The sequence below is a fragment of the Xiphophorus maculatus genome, chromosome 15 (assembly GCF_002775205.1).
Source record: "Xiphophorus maculatus strain JP 163 A chromosome 15, X_maculatus-5.0-male, whole genome shotgun sequence".
Lineage (NCBI taxonomy): Eukaryota > Metazoa > Chordata > Actinopteri > Cyprinodontiformes > Poeciliidae > Xiphophorus > Xiphophorus maculatus.
In genome coordinates, this window is record NC_036457.1 from 14552821 (window position 1) to 14571087 (window position 18267).

The 18267-nt window shown below is 40.9% G+C and overlaps 1 protein-coding gene across 3 annotated transcripts; it reads right to left on the reverse strand.

The window, feature by feature from the left end:
* Nucleotides 1-1612: 1612 nt before the first annotated feature.
* On the reverse strand, nucleotides 1613-18264 carry med23 (mediator complex subunit 23). 3 transcript variants are annotated; one of them, XM_023347961.1, is made up of 31 exons: nucleotides 18105-18264; nucleotides 17683-17714; nucleotides 16730-16817; nucleotides 16512-16636; nucleotides 16314-16425; nucleotides 16068-16166; nucleotides 15853-15954; nucleotides 15385-15454; nucleotides 13800-13912; nucleotides 13370-13465; nucleotides 12757-12774; nucleotides 9631-9837; nucleotides 8109-8252; nucleotides 7863-8008; nucleotides 7528-7773; nucleotides 7302-7444; nucleotides 6928-7102; nucleotides 6283-6446; nucleotides 6054-6178; nucleotides 5764-5969; nucleotides 5483-5663; nucleotides 5233-5403; nucleotides 4518-4734; nucleotides 4331-4440; nucleotides 4130-4256; nucleotides 3618-3783; nucleotides 3245-3299; nucleotides 2941-3155; nucleotides 2733-2853; nucleotides 2516-2647; nucleotides 1613-2142 (listed from the first exon to the last, which is right to left on the reverse strand). In XM_023347961.1, exons 1-31 carry the CDS (start codon nucleotides 18153-18155, stop codon nucleotides 1918-1920), a joined length of 4182 nt encoding a protein of 1393 aa, XP_023203729.1. In that variant the 5' UTR covers nucleotides 18156-18264; the 3' UTR covers nucleotides 1613-1917. The 3 variants fall into 3 exon arrangements, with proteins under 3 accessions (XP_023203729.1, XP_005808391.1, XP_005808392.1); XM_005808334.2 differs by having other exon boundaries at nucleotides 3245-3317; XM_005808335.2 differs by lacking the exon at nucleotides 12757-12774 and having other exon boundaries at nucleotides 3245-3317.
* Nucleotides 18265-18267: the final 3 nt, after the last annotated feature.

Sequence of the window (18267 nt, forward strand, 5' to 3'; positions counted from 1 at the left end):
GGGCAATAATAATAATAATCTAGTCTTACACTGACTCTTTATTTTCCCTGAAATTGTGGGACATTTCTGTAAGCAACGAGGACTGGTGACTGAGCAGCTGAATTAGGTATGCAGGTTATGCTCATGAATATTTTTGCCAAACCCTCTTTCCCGATGCCAAACAGATTTTGTGGAGGCAGTGTGATGGTGTGGGGAGGCGTCTCACTCACTGGGAAAAAAAAAACAAAGCTCATCACAGTTGGTTGCAGTCTTAATGCCAAAAGACATCGAGATAAGTTGGAGAGAACCGAATGGCCTCCCTACAATCCTGACTCTAGCCACATTGAACACTAGTAGGATCAGATTTCCAATGGAGATTAAAGAAAGGGTTTCCATCCCACTGCAGGGTGTGAACAGGCTGGTGACCAGAATGAAGAGGGATGACATGGCAGACCATTGCTGTTGGGTTTACCCACACAACTTTTTGAATCAGTTTAACTTTTTCTCCACAATTGCCCCGGACTGCTCTAAAATATGACACAAGCCAGATTACCAATAGGCTATGTCATGTTCAGCAGGAAGTGCACATGCTAGCATTGGCCCAGCCCTGCAGCAAACTGCACTAAACGAAAACACCGTCAGCAGGAACAAGAACTGAGTTTATTGAAGACTGGAGCGGTATGTGTGAGGTCAGGCCTTCACATTTCAGGTGAATATTATAGTGGCTTTCTGAACTGAACAGCAACATTTCGAGGCTGTTCAGTAGATTTCCCGCCAGGGAAACATCCGCCATTGCCAAATGAAACGGATGCTGCAACATGCCGAACGGCATTGGTGAGTCAGTTAGAGATATAACACTACTGAAGTAGACCATCTACTACTAGAGGACTAAAGAGGGTTATTTTACTGCAATTTAAAGCTATATATACTGTATGTATTGAAGGCCCCGATTTTCACAAAGGCTAGTGCTGGGACTCAATGGATTAATATCCTGACCTGGTCATCTAAAGTCAAACTAAGTTGGAACAAATTTGAAACCTCTGCTGGCCATCTGCAAAGTCTTAGTAACCAAAAGGTAAGAGTTTGTGTATGAAATCCTACTAATTTCTTTAGCCAACGTGTCACAGTGAAACTCAAAGCTTTGTGTAGTGTTCACCTTAATAAATTAATATTTGCCTGAATATTTTAGCCCTGTATTCTGGCAAAAATACACAGGCATAAAAAAAATAAAATAAAGTGTTTTGTCTTCATGGACCAAAAATATGACTGATGATGTACAAAAAAAGAACACCGTTTGTAAAAATAAACGTCGGGACTCCCCCTACTGGCATACAGCCACAACACAGCCGATATATTGTGTATTACGGCGCATCAGTTTGCTCTTGCATGCTTGACACTTTGATGACCTGCTTCAGAGCGACAGTCAAAGAAAAGGCATTTCTCCAGAGAAAAGAATGAGGACAAAATGACCTGACAGGTTCAAATCTGGGCCAACAGGAGGCTAAGTATTAGAGCAAAAATAAATAAATAAATACAAGAGCCAAGGAAAAATATTAAATGAAGCCAAGAAGATGCTACCAGAAGAATCTGGTGTAAAAAGTTCACAGCACATTTAGTATAAAAAAGCATTTTTATTGCAGTTTTCAATGAAGTAAAAGTAATATTCAATGTAAAAAAAACTACAAAAATAAGACACTAGTAAAAAAAGTTATGTGAACCTTCTACAACAGTAAATCTTTGCACTTTGCCTGTTCTAATCATTCACTACAATCATGCAAATAACACAAACAGCTTTCCAAGTGTTTCTTTCTTCTGATGACGTAAATAAAAACAGAGCAGCGAGTTCGAAATTCATCTTTATGCTTCTGAAACTCGCAACCAAAACACCTGGCTGTCATTTCATGTTTCAGTTCACCAGCGTCATCGTCCCTCGTGTCTTTACATGGGCGTGTGTGCGTGCTGTGATGAAGAGGAGGGAGAGGCTGCGGCGCTGGTGGAGGAGAGTGAGGAAGGCGGCGGCTGGGGAGTGCCGGCGGAGGAGGAAGAGGCGGAGGCAGACGACGCGGTGGCGGCAGCTGATGAGGTCTCGATGATGCTGCTGTGAGTGATGAAGCGCAGACGCAGCTTCATCGCAGGGCGAAGAGTCATGATGATTTTCTCTACCTGGACAGACATGAATATAGGTGTATTTTCAGGTTGGCTGAATCCTTCCACATCATTTTCTGTTAAGCAAATCACCGTGTGATCCATTTTGTGCAGATTGAATAGTTTTGTGAAAGAAGCTGTCACACAAAATTGAAAGAAATGACAAAAAAAAAAAAAAAAACTCCTGTCACTTCAGGTGAAGCTGATGGAAATACAGAAAAGCATTTTGACAGTCCAATGGTAATTGCATTCTCAGCTGTCTGGTTAGATAAACAGCAGAGTTACAACGTCACTGTCAGGTGTTTTGATTCTATGAAATTACATCGCCTCAGTCTCTTTTTGCTTCCTCCTTCATCGATGAACAACCGTCATCGTTCTGGTTTGTTCTTACCTGCTCCTTCACGCTGTCTCCGGTGTACATGTACTTGATATGATAGAGAAAATCACAGATGGGATCCATGTAGCTCAGATGTTGGCAGTGCTGGTCAACGGCCTGCAGCATCTCATAGAAGGCCACCCCAATCTTTAACACAAACATTGACAAGTGCTTAAAAAAAAAAAAAAGAAATCTAAACTTTTATCATCCAACACTAGAGCTGTGACTGTACCTCCAGCATGCACCGCGTCCTTTCTTGCTGAAAGCGCTGCAGGAACGGCCCCACTAGGTGATAAACATAAAGCAACTGCAACTCTGTCTGGACGATGGGTTTCAGCGTCTCTGACAGGAATCTACACAAAAAGATGAAGCGCTACATCACACCGGACCCTATAAAGCACAGAATGGCAGGTGGCAAAAGAGAAGGTGGGACGGCTAACTTGGGAATGAGAGAGAGCTGTCCGATGGATGAGTGGTGCCACACGGCGTGCGTCAGCGCCAGCACGTAGCTGCAGTTCATTTCGCTGTAGCTTTGGTGGCAGGCGGTGAAGTCCAGCAAGGCGAAGGGATCCCCCGCCCACTCGGTCTCCGACGTCAGCGCCGGCGAGCTGAGCACAGAGATGATGCGGTCGTGGAGGACGATCCAGTAGGGCTCCTGCAACAGGAGGGGAGAGGTGTTTGAAGTTGGTTTTTTGTTTTGTTTTTCTTTTTAGAATATGCTCAAAAGATGTCACGTTTTCTTACAGGAAGGGCAGTGATCACCAGTCCAATGGCGTTCATCCAAGCTGTGATGTTCTCCCTGGGGACCAGAGGTTGACTAAAAGGTGAAAAAGATTTCAACCTCAACCACACAAATCAGCAGGCGACCTAAAGTCACATGACACTACTTTTTGAAGGTCAGCAATGAATAACCTTAAGCTTTCGATTAGCAGTGGACATTCCTCTGGGCTTGTTGCCTCGGCTGCTGGTTTATGTATAAAAACGTCATTCGGCAACTTTCCTTCCAACTTATCGGTTGATTAATAATAATAATAAAAAAAAGAGTAAATAGGAAAATGATAAAGCTATAAAACATAGATTTGCATGCAATTCACAATTATTAATGCGTTTGTTGCACCTCTTTAACACCACATTGAGCAAAGCATTGCCGACGTCCTTCCCCGGCACGGCCAGAGCCATGAGCTCCACGCAGGTGACATGCAGGGCGTGAGCTGCGGGGTTGGGGAACTCGTTGAACCTCCAGTCACAGTTTGGGAAGGGGCCGGGCGACTTTCCCGCCATGGGTGGGAGCGAGAGTTAAGGCGGGCTGAGATGAGAGTAGGTGGAAAAATAACTTCAATGAAAGCAAACGTGACTCTGTTTGAAAATGAGCAGAGCTAACCCAGCAGCCACGAAAAGCCCTGATGCAGGTGGATTTTTGTCTTGCTTACAGATAATTCTAACAACACGTTGGGGAACAATAGCAAAAAATTGACTTTTAATTGCTTTTCAAAGCCATCGAGGGAGACATGCTATTAGGAGTAACAAGTGTATTAGCCGGGCGCCTCGAAGGGCTGTGATTTCCTCCATTATCCTGCATCAGTCTGATCTTGTTGCGGTGATGGATCTGTTCAGATTATTAAAGGATATTGTCCACAAGGCGGCCAATCAGCTTGCAGTAGTAGGTGTCATCAGGGATCCAGACGTTGTCCTCCCTGGGGTTCATGCCAAACTTCAAATAGGTCTCACTCAGACACCATCCAGGGGTTCGGTTGTCCTGCAGAACAAAAGCTTCAGGGTTAACGTCGCTGCTCGTATCGAACGGCAGCTCTGCTCGTTCTTTCTGCCTGCCTTCAGTGAAGACATGATGGCGTGAACCAGCTTCCTCTTCAGGTTGGTTCGGTCTCTGAGATGCCGTTCGTAGTAATGAAGGGTGTTGTACAGGTACGTCACGGGCCGGTCTGCGCGCAGAAGACATTCGCAGATTAAAAACTTTGGTGCTTGTCGATCGTTTCCCCTGATCGGTGGTCTTCCTCACCGTGGAACTTGTACAGTCCCCCCAGGTGATCCAGCAGCGTCTCCAGAGACTTTGAGACGGGGAGGAGCTCCAGGAAGCGGTGGATGACGATGTCGAAGACGGGCAGGAAGCGCAGGCAGACGTTACCGAAGTAGATCGGCAGGTACTGAGTCTGCAGCTGCAGGGGAGGACTCACTTGTTCCGCAAGACCCTCAAAGTACAGCTTCTCAGGGTATTTCTGGAAATGAAACGAAGGTTTTTCCATGTTAAAATTACTTTCTCAAACTCAATTTTGGCCGACAAATAAAGGATATAATCTGACAGGGCTACAAACTGTGGCAAGGTGGAAAGAGAGAGATTCCTGCAGGTTTCAGTGAGTTACATTTTAGACTTTTGGAAATCTTTTACAAACCCCATGACTAGGACTGCAACTAACAATCATTTTAGAAATTGATTATCAATTTAAAAAAAAAAAGGGTTTTTACAGATTGGACGAGCAGACATTAAAACGCATAGATGGACAGACAAAGGGACAAACAAATAAACCCACAAAGAGGGATGTATGTACAGACAGACATAAGGATGGAAAGACATTTAGAGAATTGGCTAAGAAAAATGATAGAATCAATTATTTTCCACGATCCATTTTCCTTTCCCAGACCTATCTAACCTGAAAACAGTCAATATTTTGACACAAAACCTTTTCAGAAGAAAAAAACAAACAAAAGACAGACACCTTGTGGTAGTTCATGTGTTTGTTGTGCCAGTCGCTCTGCAGCCAGTGCTCAGGAGCGTTCTCCTTCACAAAGTCGTTGACTCGGTTCCTGAAGTCGCTCGGCTTCAACAGAAGGAGCTGGATAATGAAGTAACAAACCTGAGCCTCGTTCCCCTCGTGGCTTCGCATCGCCTGAAAGAAAACACCGTGAATAAAGAACACTGAACCAAATGGAGCATTAGCAATACAGAGTTCCTCTAGATGTTCTCACCAGACACAGGATGAGTCTGTCCAGAGTGACGATGTTGTATTTCCAGACCATGTCATTCAGGATTTCAATGCACTTGTTGAGCTGCTGTCCGCCAGCTGAAGTGGAGAACTCGTAGACAAGAAAGTCGGCGAATGTTCGGACGTGAGCCACCAGCGCACGAGCTCCGATTCGCTCCAAAACCCTGATGAAGGTTTTAAAGAAAAAAAATATACAAAATTTAAAATCACAATGCTTTAATTCATGACAGCATCCTCTCTCATAGTATGAAACAGCGTCCAGACCTGAATCCTATCTGGTTTATGCGATCCGTCTCCAGAAGCATCTTCCACAGCAGACACAGGAACAAGGGAGGGGAGCCCTGCATTGAGAAGTGGGTGATGATGTCATTCTCATTGGCCATCGACTTCCACTTCCTGTATTCCTCCTCCACGTTCTTCTTCAGGTTGAAGCGAGACTCCTGAGGAACATTGTTCTGCTTGAAGAACGCCTGCGTCACAAACAGAGGAATCGTTCAAGATAAAAAATTGGCCGTTTAATCCATGTCGTACCTGCAGAGGTAAATGTGTGGCACCTGCAGGGGAGCTGGGAAGCAGGACAGAGTGTGTGATGCCCAGTTGTGAGGCGTAAAACTCATGATGGTCTGGAGGATGTCTTTACACCAGGTGCCATGAATGGAGTCGGAGCCGGTGAAAAAATCTACAGACGGTACAGAGCAGGCGACTTTTCAGCTGAGAAAGCATGGCGGGATAAATGACACTGAAACCAAAACAAATCTAAAGACAAAGTCTACTGGAAAGTACCAGTCACATGCGTGGCCCTGGCCAGCGTGAGTATCAAAGCTCGGTTCAGCTCCTCTGACTCGGCAGAGAGGACAGTCTTCGGGTCATTGAGGAAGCGGGTGAACTGAGGTTGGACCTCTGAACTCCCCAACGCTGTGATGAGCCGCAGGGCGGTGCTCTCAACGCTGAGGAAAGAGACACAAATCTCTGTTTCTATAAAGTTAAGAGTAAAAAAAAAACTTAAGCGCAGTCAGGTACACACTCTCAGTGTTACTGCTACATAGTAAGAAAATAAAAGACGACGTAAATCCTTCCCACATCATATCAGTTAATGGCAGTAATATGGAGACGAAACGAACGTCGTTATTACACAAAAAACAAACAAAACAAACCAGGGATTCTTAGCATTAAACTTTGGGGAACATTGTATAAAAATTTTGTTAATTTCTAATTTGCTTTTTTTTAATCTTGGAATCTAATTAACTAGAAGATATTCTTTTGCGTCTCTTGCGGTTTTCATTTTCATTACATGCACTTTCACAACACCGTCTTCCTGCTTAATTGCTCCAGCTTTTTATTTAATTTGAACCTGCAGGGCATAGAATAACCATTTCTTTCTTATATCAAATAACTTACATTTGCATGTGTTAAAAGTATTGAGGTTACCAGAGATGCAGCTGATTCTGGTTGGTCTGGGGCACGGCAGCCAGGCTGTGCAGATGGCTGAGGAGCTGAACCCTGTAGTGCGGCTGGATGTGATGCATCCTGTAGCTGAACATCTCCAGCAGTGTGTGAAGGATTCCCCACGCGTGAGACTTGAACACGTTGGGCAGCAACTGACCTGAACAGGGAAGCTTTATAATGTTTCTGCATACTGACATTTATTTCAGCACAAAATACCGGTGAAAATCGTTCAGAAATTTAAGCGGTATGGATACGTTTGCAAAGTTTTGCATACTGGTTCATCAAAAGTGTTTTCATCAATTCTTTAAACATTCTTTTTAAGTTCATCCTTTGTCAAAATATAAACAAACACTTACTGATAAATCCCTTGATGCCCAGTGACTCGATCTCCATATAGACCAAAAGCCTGCTGTACGTTTCCACTAGCGCCGGAGCCAGGGCGATGCTGGACTTGGCGTGAGCCAGTTTGATCACACGTGTGGCGATGCTGTGGATCAGGCTGAAAACAAACCCGGCGGACACATGCGTTAAAGATAAACCACTTCAGTTCAAATGAACTGCCCTGTTTCTTTTCTCTACTACCTCATTTTCGCGTGCACAGTGAGAGAATCCAGCAGGTTCATGGGCAGCGGAGTGACAGATCCTGATGCCATGCAGCTGGTGCCGGGCAGGTTGATCCTCATGGACCCGTTTCCGTAGATGGTCTCCACCAGGACGCCCATAGGCAGAGAGAAGCAGTCGGAGTTGGTGCTGTAGGCGTTGCACAGCAAGGCGATCTTATAGTCGGACATGCCCAGGCTTTTGTTACGCAGTGACTGCTGGAGAAACCTAAGACAAAGACGATGAAAATGAGCAAACTACTGATAAACTAAGAGCAGCATTTACACTTTGGGACCAGATAAGTTAAATATACGCACTCATGGTGGAGTTTCAGGGAGTGTGGTATGAGAATCTGCAGCTTGGAGTTGTCGTTCTGAGCTTTGCGGTTCAGGTGGATCCAGATGCAGGTCATGGCAAAGGAGTGAGTTGACTGAGGTTTGCTGATGTCAGGAACTGGTATACACTGGAAATGTGAAAAACAAAATGCTACATTTACTGATTACAATCAAATATTTAAAGTAAAATGCATGGGGAAAAAAGCCAAACTGTTCACTTTAGTTTACCTCTTTTTCTGGATAAAGCAGGTCAAACAGCTTCATGACTGGCAAGAAGTCAGCTAAAGCATTTTTCTGAATGCTGCCTGATATGAACTGCAGCAGGACCCACATCAGGTGATCCCTGCCTTTAATAAGGCCTCTGCCTGCAAGCTAAAAAGACAGAAAGGTTGAAAAACAATAAAGGGTATGATTTTTCACCTAATTCATGTCATTTAGCCTTTTAATTTAATTTAAAAACAACAGAAAGCTGGTTGTGCATCAACTAAGCCTGTCACTATAAGCAATAAATCAATTAATCACATAAATTAAAATGAGTGTGTCATTAAAGAGACGTTCTCATTTAATATAGTTGAAAAACAGACATTTTGAAAAATTCTGCAAACATTTGACACCCTGTATGAAGTAGTTAGTTTGCATAATCTGCCACTTTTGCCTGTTTTTCCCATCTAAGTTGAATGATTATTATTTTTTGAAATGCAATTTTGCTTACAGAGACTTCATAATCCATTTGAATTATTGTTGCTTTACATTTTTTTGTTAATTTCAGATATCTAAAATGTCTTCCATTTCCACTGTTAAATATCACTTAGAAATGCAAAATATATATATATCTTTGAGTGTGTATACTGGTATCAATATGCCATTATTATTAGTTGAAGACTATCTCAAAATGCCATGATTACATCATTTCTGGGAGAAATTATTGTCCAACAAAATTTGTTTTTGTGACAGACCTAGCATCGAATGCAAGGTATTCTTTCAATAATTTCTATTACAGTATTCCTAACTACCTTACCATTCAAAATCATGTAGTTTTTTTATTGCTTTCTTTAAGCAACATGTTGATTTTGGAGCAAAATTATTTCCCTGAAATTTCACAAATCAAAAATAATATGTAATAAAATAAATATACTTTACAAATATAAAATAATAAGAAAAATGTAGCATTATTTTGTGTGGACTCAGGTGGCTTTGACAGCAGGCATTCAATATAACAGTTTTATACAGAAGACAATAAAAATCCTAAACACTGGAGAGAGTCTGGCTCAACAACATCCAACCTTGGGTGTGCAGCCCAGACAGGTTCATTTGGTGAGAGCTCATAAGACTTTAGAATAAAGACATGACATAACCAACAGATTGTACTGCATCATGTAGAATAAAACTTTATGTTTCAGCACTTTTGTCATTTTATTGCACTTTTGGCCACTGGACCACCTGAGATCTGCTCCATTTCAACATTTCACAAATCTTTGACTTGTCAGATTGGATCATCCAGCACTAAACAGAAATTGTTTACGGTACAGTTTGTCATCTTGGATAAATGTTTTATTTGGCATCTAAACCAGGCAGTTTAGAAACCCTAGGTTCAAATTAATGACACTGATCAAAGAAGCTCAAAAACATGAAAAAGCACAAAATTACCCTTTTTCGTTCTTTTTGTGACTCTCCTATTCAACTGTGGCAGTTCAGTGTCTTTAAAATCTGAGAGCAAGATGCACCAACTTCTGCTCATGGAAACTCTTACCTTCTGATGTAAGGAGAGCACCATGTGAGGGAAGCTCGCGAACTGAAACAACACAAAGAAGATGAGCTGGGAGGAGAGGTGTTGCCACAGCAACTGGCTCGTTCCTCCGATGTCGGCGTCGAAATGTTCCTCCGTCTCCGACCGCTCCATGGCGTAAACCACCAGGTCCACCAGCTGCTCCTCCAGCACCGGGCACCGCTGCTTTTGCTGCAAGGCGAGGAGCGGAGCGTTAAAATGGCGAAGAACAAAGTAAGCACGACAACAAGAGGGTTAACACAGAAAGACAAAAATATTACTACAACTACACTAAAGTTTCACATGCCACAGCCATTATTAAACACACAGACTTGGAAAATATATTTCAGTCTCTCTCATGCAGGACGGCATCTTATTGAGGTTCAACTGTAGCTCTATTCTGGGGTACAGCTTCTCCTCGTCCTTTCATTTCACTGAGATTTAAATGTCAGAGTTGGAGCACAGACCCAAAAAAAACAAAAACAAACAAACAACAACAAAACAGTTACCACAGCATGATTTTTTGTACACACTGAATAATTAGTTAAATCCCTAGCGGTAAAACTAGAACCTTGGTGCAAGAAAAACTAAAATTCACCTGCATGAAAACACATAGTTTTGGTTTTCAAACAGCATAACACCAGAATTAGAATACATCAGTATAACATTTGTTAGGGTAGAAACACTTTTTTTTTTTTTAAAGGGGGTAGAAAAGTGAGGAAAACGAAATACTAAACAAAAACAAGGAAGAAGGAGGATTACAAAGAGAATAGGATATTGTAGGTAAGCAAGGGGAGGCAGGCAGGAGGAGAGATGAATAAAGGGATATTAAAGCCCCAAACTGTGATTGATTTTATGCAGAATTTTGCTTTATGCAGATAAAGACCTCTTTCGCTAAGAAGTCGTATGAAACCTCTCAGGATAGAAGTTCTTATGTAACTCAGACACAGATTGGGTTGAACAACACAGCACGACAAACCACAGCACGGCACAGCAACCAGTCAAAAAAGAAAAAATGGTGCAACACATTCCTGCATGCAGAACTGCAAGGTTTGGAGAGGCAGTCAGAGGGGGGAGAGGGGAGATTTGGAGGAAGAAGAGGAGGCTGACCTTCACTTTCTCACTCAATTATATTTATTTTTTCTTTTTTTTTAAATCCAGCTACAACCTCTTTTCCATGCTCACACAGGGGAATAGAAAGCAACAAAGGGGACAGAGAAAAAGAGAGGCATAGCTTCTGTGAAATTTCTGAAAATAACCCACATGGTTTATCTACATCACTCCAAAAAACCAAAACAAAAATCACCCCAATCACTAGAGAACTAGGAATCACTAAACATCTGAACAAAAAGTCCTTCAATTTAGCAGATTTCTTCTTACTCATAATCTCATAAATCAATCCAATGCTTTGAATTAAACACAGCCTCAGCCATTACAACAGTTTAATGTCAACAATTATAGGCCACAGACAATTGTGTATGAAAAACTAATTGAGTTTGCCCAAGTTAAGATTCCCTGTTCCACATACAGCAAGACTTCAAGCCTCCCTTACGTCCAACTTTTATCTTGGGTCTTGTAGCTCAAGAAAAGGCATCCAACAACCTGTGCCCTTCGTTTACAGCACATTATTTTATTGTTGCACCACAGGTCTGCGCTCTGTCAACCAGCCAATCACAGTTGGTTTTGCATATGAAGCTTTCCTTTGGCTTCTGCATCTACTTCGCTATCCCGTGGCTTTTTAGTAAGGCAGAGGTTAAGGTATTTCGCCGTTTCTCCATGATTCTTTGACATGCGTTTTTTTTAAGACTTCTTTTAGAATCCTACTGTCTGCTTTCACAGTGAAAAGAGACCGCTTTTATTTTGAAAGCCCTTCACCAGTAGAGTACTTTCCATACAGTGAAGTGGCTGATTTCAAGTTCTGGGAATCCATTTCCTTTCTATGCATTTGTAACAGAGATCAAACTTCCTGCTCCTCCTGCCAACCTGATCTTTTAAAACCAGCTCTGCTTCCTCTCTGTCTGCTCATTTAATCAGGTGTCTGAAGGTCACAAACTACCAATAGTAGTCCCTGTTCCTACAAGGTTATAGTAAGCTACTATGTGTCGACAAACAAATACATAGGAAAGAAGATATGTCTTCAGTAATGCGAGTTAGAGTTTTTAGACAGTTTTGCCCAGGTTGGCATGACAAAAACACCTTGCTGACAACAGGCAAGCACCAGACTACATCCACACATGCAGTGCAACAGCACCTGAAATGTCAACAGCAGGGTTTCAACTTGAAAATACTTCATGTCAGGCTTGTTAGCTGAAAAAAAAAAGTCTGACCCAGAATAACCTGGAAGTTTTTAGCAGCGTTTCGACTGAAAGACTATCAGTGATAACCACAGAGCTGATTAAAGTTTTAAAGCGCAGGACAATAGTCCAAAAAGAATGTTAAACATCAACAAGTAAATCTAATAAAGATGATGTATTAAAAGAGTGCAGGCTCAACAGAGCAGACTTACTGCTTTTAATTGGCACAACACACCTTTAATAAAAACATATTTTAGCCTTTAAAATTTAAGAATAGGCAAAAATTTTAATCTCTAGATGTGGAAAACTGGTATGGACTTTTTCTAAAAGGCTTGCAGCTGTAATTATGCCGAGTCATAGTTCTGAAAAACTAATAAATTAGAGAGTTGAATACCTTTGCCCACTAAACAAAATCATGCACCATTGGCACTTCATTATTTTGCCCTACTTCCCCCAGCCCTGAAAATAAATTGAAGTTTTTGGTTGCAGCATAAAAAAAACTGAAAATATTTTAGGGAATGTAAATAATTTGGCAAGATACTGCATCATTCATATCCTAAGTTGTTGCTAAGAAGTCAAATCATCTACCTGCTTCTTTCTGTGAACACAAATGTGATTCAGCACTCATTTCAAAACACAGATTTATCCATATGAACCCCTTCTGCATCCATTTCAAGCACTGTGCGATTCTGATTTGCTCCATTCGACTTTCTGTCTTTGTCCACTTTTGGGTTTTTTGTATTACAAACAAAATCTAAGCGAGCGGAGAGCTGGTTAGTTGGCAGGTCGTGTAACCAGAAGAGGAACAACGACATACCTGGGCAATGTTCAGAGTCTAGAGAGCGCATGGCAGAGAGACGGACAAACACCAGAGACAACCAGAGGACAAAAGAGAGAAACAGGAAAGAAAAAGTAAACAAAGAGAACGGGAAAGGGGGGGGAGAGACAGAGAGAAAGTGGTGACTAAGGAGCTACAAGTAGGATGTTCACTCTTTGTTCAGCACAGTTTAGCATCAACTCAGCTGTCTAAAGTGTACAAAACAGGCTCTGGTTCGCTGAATGTCAACAGAGACCCGTGTGTTGCTTTAATTATGGTTTGGTGTCATTATGACACTCTGAGTGGTGAACTCGAGTGATCTGGGCTGAGCTGAAACTGGATGAACGCAACAGGGAATACTGACATAAGTGCATTATGGGACAAGCTCACAGCATTGCATTACATGGATCTGTACAGCTGTATGGAAAGGATAACAAAAGAAGAATGGGAGGAGGGCCAGTGATAAAGGACTGAGAGGGATTAAGAAAAATGAAGGGGAAAATGTTTTAAAAAGTCCAAACCAATGGAATAAGTAGAAATAAATGGGCAGATATTAAAAAAAAAAAAATGGCATGGTGTTTAGGCAAAGAAAACGGCAGAGAGACCGTTTTACCTGTTTGTTGAGTCCTAACATGTTGCACACCATCTCTCTGGAATACGGCTGCTCGAGCACATAGCGGAGCAAGCCGGTCTGAGGCTCAAATAGGTCCTACACAATGTAAAACACACGTATCACACTTCAGAACAAGCAAATGAGCGTGAACTGTGGATCCAGATAGACAGCATTAATACCACTTTTGAAAGTCATTTACTGCATTGGCACATCAGAGCAAGAGGAAGTTGAATAAAAATGCCACATTATGCAGATTTTTTCTTTTTACTTTCAAATTATAGCCATACCATCATTTTATGTTGCACTACAGCTTAAAATACCAGTAAAATACATTGAGGATTGTGGCTGTAAGGTGACAAAATGTTTAAACATTCGAGGGGTTGTGAATACTTTTGCAACTCAAAGTGTTAGCGGTGTACAAGTATGTTACTTTGTCATAAGGCAGCATGCCCCTCAGAGGGAAGCGAAGCGTTGTTGGGTCTAATTTCCAGGAGTTGCAGATGGCTCCGCTGTTGTTCACCACAGGCAGCAGACTACACCGTCCTGCAGACACACAAATACACACGGATTAGATAAGACCGATTTTAAAAAAACTGAACGAAAATCAATTTGAGGAAAAATAAGTAGAGCTGTGTCCTTTTAATCACATGGAGATTTTTCTGATCTTATCTGATTGGAAGATTTAGTAAGAGGTACAAATACAAAGAGTTGGATTTCGGTAGGAGAAGATGTAGTGTATAATGTGATACAACAGCATTCAGAAACAGATCACAGACTGATGAAAATATCAGGATTTCTGCAGTTTTCACAAACAAATTGAAGACTTTTTAAGACCAAATTTAACACCTGTATCACCACAAAAGTGTTGGCAACAAAATGAGATAATGGCGAAGACAAATGTCGTCCAGGCAACAAGTAAATTTACACTTTAGCTAGCTAGCGGTAGCCACAACTGCTTGACATCACAGAACATAATGAATGTGTTTGAGAGTGACTCAAACAATTGACTAGCAAAATAAAACTACCTATACGATACTAAATAGTGTTCGCATAACAAAATTAAAGGCCTGTGACTGACATATGGAAGGCCTACTTAATTTTTTTTAATGAATTTCAGGCATTGTAAGATGCACCAATGTAAGGCTGTTCAAGGATGCAAGGACACCTCGTTTATACTCAGATCAAAATAGTTAAGTTTTCCCACTGCTCTGGATCTGGTTACAGCCAGGTTCCATCGCAAAGACAAAACAAGTAGTCGGCACGGCACCTTCTTTCCTGGTATTGAGCTTTACGCTGAAACCATTATGAAACAAACTTTACTCATCTGATTTATAGCTTTATCTTAAGAGTTTACAAGTTGCTGATTGTCCGCCTCATTCTCAAACAAGCAGAGGATGCCGTTTCTAAGCAAACAGCGAGAGCAAACAGTAGATTATTTTGTGGTAGAATTCGAACAGGTGCCAAAAGCATCTTGATTTATATGCTGGCAACACAGTAGCAGTGAACAATAATGTCAAAGAAAAACGTGTTTATACAACTGGGTGAACAGGGATCCTTATTTTATTTTTGTTACAATATTTTAAAACATTCCGTACTCTATCAGTAGATAGCTTCACAATGTTAGTAAACAGAGGTTTTTCTCTTTTGTCATAACCCAATATTTACACTGTCAAGTATGATGACAGACAGATATTCTGTGTACACTTTGGATGAGAAAACCATGCCAACAATATAATAAGGAATAAACAGTTGCAGGTTATTAACTGTCAGAGTCGTAACATTTCTAAAGGCCTCATGTTACATCCTAACATTCTCCTTTTGAATAGATCAAAATAACTCCTGTTGACGCTTATTATTTATCAGAGTCACATAAACACTGTTCACCATAGTAGACTCTCAGTGAGTTATAGAAAATAAAAATACTAACACAAACTACAATTAAATGTTTTTAAGAAGAAAGACAAAAATATTTACCACTGAAATCTTGTATATTTTAGACATAATTAGTGTCTTACCACATATCGAGTTGATTCTGGCGGTGGGTCTGAAACTGTCCACAAAGTCCGATATCAAACTGCCCAAAAGCTACAGATGAGAAAAAGGCATGTGAAGCAATTATTACAAGGAAAAAACAAAACAAAGTACCAGTTTTACAACATGGTTGCACAAATTAGTTGTCACAATACGAGTGTTTAAAATATTAATTACAAAGGACTGCTTGGAAAGCACCAACTGCTGGTTAATATATTCCAGGTCTCACCAGTTCCTAATATTTAGCCTATTGCATTAATGACGATGCAGACACTTAACATAAATGACAGCGCCAAAGATGCTGAAGGTCATCAAAAGTGTTTGAGTAACAGATGAGAAAAGGTGGCGAGATAAGTTTGGATTAGTTGCAATCAATATCGTCATAATTACCAATAAAGTTGCCATCAAATTATTTAACATTGTGCAGCCCTATGTATTGGAAACACTTTTACCCAATGTGAAAGGTGTCCTTCTGGGTAGAGTTTTCTGATTTCTGTGACAGCAAAGTAGGCAGGCAGCAGGCAGGCGTTTCTGTCCAGGATATATTCTACTACCTGCAATGGAAGCAGATAAAAAACTGAAAATGTGACAAAGAGATTTACAAAACATTTTTCAAAAAAAACCCTGAAAAACGCAAAAACATGTACGTAATAATGTGTCTGAGTACCTCTCTTGCTGCCAGCAGTTGCTGCACAATAGCTGAGCTGACAGTGATGGGGATGGTCTGGATTTTATCCAGAACAGCTTTCAGCAGATCGCGAACACCCTGGATTAAAATTCAAAACAGCTTTTAAATCTACTTTACAAGCCTTAAAATGGAAAACAAAATAACTTGGAGCTTTGATAACAAACATGCCACACTAAAGAATATAGCACCAGTTCCTCATCATGCATTGTTTTGTGTGTCAAAGACCTTGTAATCCACTCCTCCGATGATCTTGCGAATAAGTTTGAAAGTTAAGGCCCAAAGTCGAGTCCTTTCCCACTCCAAGCTCTCGGAGCTAATGAGGGCAACACACACCATCCTAAAAGTACATTTCAGATTAATTAGATGTTTAAGAATTATGGAAGATTTCTGTAATCAGGCTTTAAGAAGTGAGTATGTCTTGACCTAGGCGGCAACAAACTGGTCTCCACAGCCATCCCCAGACAGTCGTACAGGAATGAGATCCTCTTGGGACTGTGCTGACTGTGGATGAAGCGCACTATCCACTGCACACACTGCTCATGAGAGTCCTGAAGAAAAACAGAGGCAGTTGACGGAATGAAGTTAATGTAGGTTATCTTTTAGTGCTGGTATGTGGTTGAATTTGCACATGTAGAAGAAACCTGTTGCAGAGTTCCCCAGTACTGCCTGAAGGCCCCAAGACAGCTTATCAGTTTAGTCCTCTCATTCTCAGGAGTGTCCATGAACATCCTAAAAAAAAAAAAAATCACTTTTGAGTTAATATATCACTTTTAGCTGGTCTTTCCAGATGTAAAACACTGACTAACTCAATCTTGTACAGTAGGGGAGCACTAATAAATCAGTCACGAGTTTCTTAGTTTTGGGAGACTGACTGTTATGGAAAAAAATTACTTTAACAAGAGTCTGGCTGAGAAGATAAGAAATTTATTAAAACCTTGCAAGGTGAAAACAGAAATACAGAGTCAAAGGAGTCTGTTACGTCTGCTCTGACCAACAGTGGATCTGGCTTCCTTTTATAGGTTCTGGTCAGAGAAGAGAGACTTGATTGGACTAGAGGTGTGAATCCCTGATTGTGATGTACCAGGGATTCTGTGGAGCAAAACACAGATGGTCTTGCCATTTGTCTATTGTTAAGGATCGGGGGTTGTTCTTTCATGCTAAAGAGGGCAGATAAGTTCTACGTTGGGGAAGTAACACTTAGATAGTCTCCAGGATCAAGGAGCTCTCCCCTGCTGTTATATGACACTGCAGAGGTATATGTGAGAGCAGCTTGACCAATCTCATGATAAGACTATGTAGAAATATTTAAAGAAGAAGAGGGATGAGGAGCACATTATAAAATTTTAAATTACACTGACTGATACTTTCATATAAAATCACTGATCGTATCTACCTCCACAAAGTTCTGAATACACAGTTTGAAGAAAAATGCTAACCTCTAACAACTTTCTTTCTATAATCCCAAACTTCCACTTTCAAGATTTTTTTCCTCCATAAATCCCCCAAAATTTTCTGATTGCAATTTGTAGGATCTAAAAAAAAAATCAATAAATAATTTTGCAATGTGCTGCAAGTGTAAAAATTGAAGTCTTACCCTGCAAATGCCTCTTCTATCATCTCAGTTTTCTGAGGAACACAGAAAAGATGAACAATTATTTGAAATGATAGAAATAATGGTAAAATCAAAATGCGGTTTGGTTTTAACTTTAACATTGCCTTCAAAAACCCTATTTGCAGGGCAATTCTGACTTGGATAAAAACAAACATAATGCTTGGAATGTTCCGAAACAAATATCCTGTAGCTTGTGGGGCGAAAAACACTGAGTCACAAATATCTCTATAGACAGCATCATGTGTAATCATGCATCAAATGTTAACTATCCGAATTGAATTTATGTTTATTTGATCAAATCTAAAGTGAGATCACTGTGTGCATTTCAATTTAAAAAAGCTAACAAGTGAAATGCTAACTAATCTTAGCTCGCTAATAAATCAAGTTATAAACATGCGTGTTACCACAACATCTTCAAAGATGCTCTGAAGCTGCGTTTCCATCGAAAGCGCCATGTTTGCCGCTTCAAATGTTAGTTATTTTCACTCAAACATCACAAAAACCAAGCTGGTCACTCCAGCAAGGGAGCGCACAGATGTCAACAAGCTAAATGCTAACCGCGGTGCC